This window comes from Microchirus variegatus (genome assembly GCF_963457635.1).
Source record: "Microchirus variegatus genome assembly, chromosome: 1".
NCBI lineage: Eukaryota > Metazoa > Chordata > Actinopteri > Pleuronectiformes > Soleidae > Microchirus > Microchirus variegatus.
This window is the reverse complement of record NC_139802.1, coordinates 8354862-8362063: the sequence shown is the minus strand read 5'-3', so window position 1 is coordinate 8362063 and position 7202 is coordinate 8354862. Positions and strand designations below refer to the sequence as shown.

Here is a 7202-nt window from a genome sequence, read left to right as displayed (position 1 = left end):
TTTTTTTTTGGAGACTACTATGGAGTTCTCCACTCTTGTTCCCGACGAGCTTGGTCACTCCGTGTCCGTAACTCCTATTAATGTCACGTTTTCCGAGGACCTGCTGCCGCTTTCTTCACAAGGCAACGACACCGGCACGGACGCAGCCAGGGACACGACAAGTCTGATCCTCGCCGTCTGCATCACGGCTCTCTACTCCCTCATCTGTGTGGTGGGACTGCTGGGGAACGTGCTCGTCATGTACGGAGTGGTCAGGTAAGACATGCACACAGTAAACAAAAGAACCGCAAACAAAAAAAAGCACTTGAAGGGAGATTATTAATAATAATAATAATAATAATAATAATAATAATAATTAAAATATACTGCAGATCATCAGTGAAATAATCAGAGACATGTTTTATATCCTCTTCAATATATGTTTTAAAAATCTGTCAAACAATGCAATCAAAAAATACGTTCCTACCACACACAATAATGACCCATGAAATATGAAATACATTTTATAATGTCCTTTCTTGGCCACAGTTCCATTATACCTGAGAGCCAGAGCCATTCACCACACACACACACACACACACCTACACACACACACACGTTTGCACAGCATTCATACTGAGGATCCTCATAGACATCATGCATTCTCTAGCACTAACCATCAAAACCTCAAGCCAATTCTAACCCTAAAACCAAGAATCGACCCTCAAACGGCTCTTTTAGGTGGTAACAGAATGTGAGGACCAACCATAATGTCATCACTTTCTCAAAATCTCATCACTCCCTTTGGTTTATAAGTTTTTTTTTTGATCTTCATGAATATACTCATACAAGAACACACACTCAGAAGCTGCAGTGACTCAAACCATAACCAGTTAACGCCTGAGTACTGTAACTTAAAAACAAGTCACATCTGACCTCTAACCCTATAACCCATCTATAACCACAGCCTGAGAAATTAGGTTCCGCCTCATTAGGTCTGACTGTGGATGACTACTGGTCCTGACAGGGTCAGTATTTATACAAGGAAAGGTCCTTAAGAGGTAACAAAACGACTACACGCACAGTTTGGCATTTAGCGTATCCTTATTAATCACACCTGTCAGGAATCGTACAGTAAACTCGGGGCACGTGCGTTTGTCTTGCTAATAACAGACAGCGTATTAAAGCCTCCCCCTGCAAATCAAACACCACGCTGTTGCGCTCACCGCGCGTTAAGAAATTGCTTGTTGATTTGACGCCGAGCGATGCAGCGTAAAAAAAGTAGAACGCAGCGAGACGATGGTTGGATCTCCACTGTCGCCTTGACATCTCACCGAGCGGCTGCAGAAATCCAATCAAAATTGATTTCACTATAGTCAAATAAGGTGTAGAGAAAAGCCGCGGTGCTCACTCTGCCTCTCGCGAAGCAATTACATTCCGAGTTAGGAGCCTGCATGGTGTGTAAGCATCCATTAGGTGAAGAGGAAAATAAAATATAAGACACCTCTTTGGTTTCCCTCAAACTTTCACTGCCCTTTGCTCTAATTAAATCAAATGTGTGCATCCAACTACAGTGGGTTAACGTTGAGGAATTCGTCATCAAAGAGCCAGGCGGCTGTTCGGCTGGCATTCAGACAAGACCGCTCACAAAAAGGAAGATCACAGAAGCTGTGATGCATGATTAGTAAAGTGCCTTTAAAACATTATGCATCGAATAAGCTCTTTTATTCCAGCGTCTTACAAAAGGAAACGGTGGATAATTGGTCTCAGGGGGGGGGACTCGGATTTGATTAAATAATAAATTGGCTTATTCTTAGTCAATTACTCAAGAAATCATCATCACAGCTGCCAACTGACCTTGAAATAAATCCCCTAACCTCCAACTACCAACAACTGCCACCGACTGTGAGAAATTAAAACAGCTCAGTCACTCTTCCTCCCAACCGATCAGGTACACCAAGATGAAGACCGCTACCAACATCTACATCTTCAACCTGGCCCTCGCGGACGCTCTCGCCACCAGCACCCTCCCCTTCCAGAGCGCCAAATACCTGATGCGGACGTGGCCCTTTGGCGAGCTGCTGTGCAAGGTGGTCATCGCCATCGACTACTACAACATGTTCACCAGCATCTTCACGCTCACCATGATGAGCGTGGACCGCTACATCGCCGTGTGTCACCCGGTGAGGGCCCTGGACTTCCGCACGCCCGCCAAAGCCAAGCTCATCAACGTCTGCATCTGGATCCTCGCCTCTGCTGTCGGGGTTCCTGTGATGATCATAGCCGTTACCAAGGTGACAGATAAAGGTGAGGGACTTTTATCGTTGCCGAGAAAACACTTCAATTTTCCAATACTATATAAAAACTCCCCGTTGATTTCAGGGAGTAATCACGCAGTAAAAAGAGAGTTCATTTGAGCTGGGTTATTAACTTGAATTAGCTTCTCCACATGGCCCTCTACTAAACTTCTAATTGTTTAAATCCCTAGGAACTACAGCCTGCACACTCACATTTCCCAAACCGGAGTGGTACTGGGACACGTTGATGAAAGTCTGCGTGTTCATCTTCGCCTTCGTCGTGCCCGTCCTGGTCATCACCATCTGCTACGGTCTAATGATCCTGCGCCTCAAGAGTGTCCGCTTGCTGTCGGGCTCCAAAGAGAAAGACAGGAACATGCGGCGCATCACCCGCATGGTCCTGGTGGTCGTGGCCGCCTTCATCGTTTGCTGGACGCCCATCCACATCTTCATCATCGTCAAGACCATGGTGGATATTGACCACAAGGATCTCCTAGTCATGGCCAGCTGGCATCTGTGCATCGCTCTGGGCTACACCAACAGCAGTCTCAACCCGGTGCTGTACGCCTTCTTAGATGAGAACTTCAAGCGGTGCTTCAGGGATTTTTGCCTGCCCTATCGATCCCGCCTGGAGCAGAACAGCTTCTCCAGAGCACGCAACAGCATGCGGGAGCCTGCGTCCGTTTGTGCCCCCGTGGGGACAGAGAGACCGCCCGCCTGACTAGTCATGGGTCAGTTCGGGGGTGGGACCGTTCAGGACGACCTCCAGACTGAGGTCACACAGTTTTCCACCACGGGAGTTTGAGTTCCGAGCATCGTCAAGACAACGTATTGATTGCGTTTTCTCGAATTCCTGTTATGAAATTCGTTGGCCAACATGTTTATGAGACACGGTCCTTCATGGATTATCTTTCAGGATGATGACAACCATGTCTGCACAAAAGGGAATGGAAGACTATGGAGTCTATATGAAGAGCGTGCTTGTTGCACTCTCACACACACACTATAGTCGAAGAGAGTTGCATGTTTGTTTGTTTTACTCCAAAAACACAGGTATGAGGTAGAAAAAAACTAAATACCCTACAAGTATGTGAAAGGCTTTCTCTTGAACCAGATCAATTTTCCATTGGCTATTGTCGAAATATGGCATATTTGCAGAACGTCAGTGTAGATTATTTGGACACACAACGATATATAGGGCCCATTCTTATGTAATGGAAACACAGACCAAACACAAATTCTGAAAACACCTGGCCTGTAGTGCTTACACAGAGCTTTAATAATGTTTGTTGGTCTTCACAACAATGTAGGACTCATGGCCTCACAATGACCATATTGTTAGGCAGGAAACAATCCCCAAACACGCAGACGAGGCCTCGTCTGAGAGTCTTTATACAGCCTGTGTACGATGGGATGAGTCCATAATCTACACTCTCTCCCACAGAATACGTTTTTCACTTTTCACCGAGAGCAGACTGAGAAAATGCCCTGTAACAGGAGGACATGAAGGTGGCAATAGCACAGGCAGACGGGGCAGAGCATCCACAAAGAAGACACTACTGTGATTCATTGAAACTCACCGATTTGCATTTAAATATAAATGAGTTTATTTTCATTAATGTGAGGCTGTGAAATTACTTTCTATTTTAGAAATTTGGATAAAACAGCACTTGTGAGATTGTGAGAATGAACCCCTTAATGAAGTCACAGACAACAAACTAATAAACAAAACACTGTAATACTCTGTAACTCTGAGAGGGAGACCCGGGAATAAACTGTGGGTTTTGTTATTATAAGCATCTCCTTTCACATTACACATCTTTCTCGTCATCATCAAATCTACAGCAGCTTTAAAGTTCAACCTCATTTGAAACTTTAAATTCTCATCCACAGAGCCAACACACATAAATGTGCATCTCTTTCCAAATCTAACTGGCCATAAATCATGACTTTGCTGCACAGCCTCAGTGGAGAGGTACAATAATGTGAATGTTTAGCTGAGACTCAATAAATGACAGACAAAGGCTGCACACACACACACACACACACACACACGTGCGCACATGCTGTAATTAACAAGTGCAAATCATCTTTGGTGAAATATTTGAGCTTGGAGCCATGCATTTCTCTACTTTTATTGAGCCAGTACTTGGTGAACAATTCTTGTAACATGCCCTTAAATTGAAACCTAAAATGAAAATACACAGTAGATTAACAAAGTAGAATCACCATGAAAATCATTATTAACCCGTCTCGCTGTATAGGCGAAGTCTGAGTCGGAACAAATCCATAATTCATTGGCAAAAAAAAGGACATCTCCATATACACAGTTACAGTTACAACTAATAATGAACTATTTTACCTTGGTGATGTTTTAGACACTTGCTGTTTTTTCACAGTCAAGTCAGTTACATTGTTTGCAGAATCAGTATAAAGATAATACTGTTATGTCACAGCATATTGTACAGATTATGTATTTTTTATTATTATTATTATTATTATTATTGTTATTGTTCCAATGTGCTGTCAAGTTGTTGTACCACTGAGCTTTACTTATAATTAAATCTGTATTTACACTAAGTGCTTTTTGTATCAGGCAAAGCTTTGTTAACCTTGGAGAAAGAAAGGAAAAAGTCTCTAAGGTTTTACAGCTTTTTTACTTTCTAAATGTTTTCTGCATTGTTGTGGACGGTGTATTCAGCTGAATGGAAATCTGTACCACAACGCCTTCAGCGTTACAATGACTTCTCTTTAGAAAAAGTGCATTTGTTTTGTAGAGAAAGGTGTTTCTTATTAGTTTCAGTCAATACAGTATAGATGTGCTTTCGCCTTTTTAAACATCGATGCCGCCGCCGTCGTATGAATTAGCACAAGATGTATCGTGTAAGTGCTTTGGTTCTGAAACACTTATTACAGTTTTGATTAAATAAATAGTTTTTTTGGTGTGATTGTTATTATAGATGTATAATAACAACTTGTACTCCGTGAACGCCAGTGAGGCCTCATGGGAGGTGCACATATAATTAGTTTGTGCAATGAAGTATAGATTACTGCTTGGGTCGATGTGGTTTCAGGCTCGGTGGCCTTTGACCCCTGGGCGGTAGCAAGTCACAGGAGGGAACAGAAGAGAATGAGATGCATTTGAAATGAATGTGTAAACATGACAGAACTAATTAAAAGCACAATAAGTCAGGGATGGACCATGAAAGGCCAAATCACTCTATCGTCTAAAGGCTTTTGGTTTTCTGTACAGGATTATGAAGTTATACATATTTAATTGTAAGACAGAAATACGTATTTTATATAAAGTCTTAAAAAAAAAAAAGATAAGGTATACAGTGTATGAAGGAATTAGTGTGCATCTGATATTTTTGGACAGTAAACAAATCTGGGTACATGGGTGCAGTATCTTACATCAGGATTTGGCTGCACATGTAATAAGTATATTTGTATGAGGTTATTGTAAATATTGTTGTTATTGTTATTGTTTTCTCTTGTAGGCTCATCACCAACCTTGTGCTGACAATTACACAGGTCCAAAGTCTGTAACTGAACACAAAGTCAGTCAAACCCCATCATTCAAACTGTTGTAAAGTAATTTGGATGAAAGAATAAAAACAAATCCATTATATTATCTTTCTTAAAGAAGGATTTTTCATTCAATAAGTATTGCGCAGACTGTGTGTGTGTGTGTGTTTGTGTTTCCCCCGTCGTGCGATCATCATTCCGTACACATTGTGACGTTATTACACTTCAAACATTCCTCATGTAAATGCCAGTGAGGCTCAAAGGAGGGAGGAGGAGCAGTGCAGGAAAGCTCACATCATCAACTATAAGTCACCGCGGTCTATGAGTTACACAGTTGAAGAATGGTTTTGTGGTTCATTGTTTTTGCACACATTAAAAAGGGGCTGAAATCACTCTCTGCTGGAAGACTGATGATGTCTGGAAGAACTGAAACCAAGATGAATTGATCAATTAGCAAATCAGAGACGTTCAGCCTGTCGGAGGCTCATACATATACACGGCAGTGTAGAGCCACCGCCGCACGGAGCAGACGGAAATAGATAATGGCGATGGTGAGGTGTGAGGTGTGAGGGGATGGGGGTGACATGAGGCTGATTTTCCCCTGTGCTCCAGAGCCAAGTTTGTTACCTCTGAAATATACATGCCTTCATGTCCACTGTGTAAATAAGTAAAAAAGCATTGAAATGAATAATTTAGTCAAGCCGACTCCTGACACAAAGTAAACTGCAAGTTGGCATTTTGAAATATGAACATTGAAAATGCTTTCTTCAACAAAGCAGTCGGGGCCAAGTGGGGAGGAAAAGGGGAAGGAAGAGAAGAGAAGGCAAAGGAGAAAAGAGAAGACAGCCAATGCAACGTTACGTGTTCCCTGTTTGTATTAAATGTTAATGCAAAAGGCATTAAAAAACATGTTCAGTCAGAGATGCGATTCTATTACCAATTCCAGTATAATGAGGACAATTTAAAAAAATCGTTCAACTTTTAGCCGTAACTGGTAATAATGGTAATAATGAGAAGGGGGGGAAAAAGAACAGAGAACCATTTATCACCGCTGTGGTGCAGTAATAGTCCATAATTCAATAATCCAAAAATCAGAATATCCAGTAGTTCTGTTTTCTTCTCCGTTTTATTATTACGACACCCAAGGACACCGAAGCAGAAAGCAAAGCAGTGGAAGCTCAGAACAACATCTATCGATACTGATATGATCCCATTTTAGTCCATTTATTAACTATGAAGCTGTTTACAACACATTTGTGCCGAGTCATTTCAAAGACATAATGCTCCAACTGTGTAACAAATATTGTTCTCCCCCGAAAAAGAAGACAAACAGCCGAGACACAATTTCTTTTGCTGATTTTTCTTCACATTTCTTTTTAAATTCTGTGCATAGTGAAG

The 7202-nt window shown here is 41.8% G+C and overlaps 1 protein-coding gene across 1 annotated transcript; it reads left to right on the top strand.

The window, feature by feature from the left end:
• Positions 1-19: 19 nt before the first annotated feature.
• On the top strand, positions 20-2997 carry oprd1b (opioid receptor, delta 1b; the record flags this gene model as incomplete). Its single annotated transcript, XM_083900941.1, has 3 exons — positions 20-255; positions 1931-2286; positions 2468-2997. The coding sequence occupies 3 exons, from the start codon at positions 20-22 to the stop codon at positions 2995-2997; spliced, it is 1122 nt and encodes a 373-aa protein (XP_083757067.1).
• Between the last annotated feature and the right edge of the window lie 4205 nt (positions 2998-7202).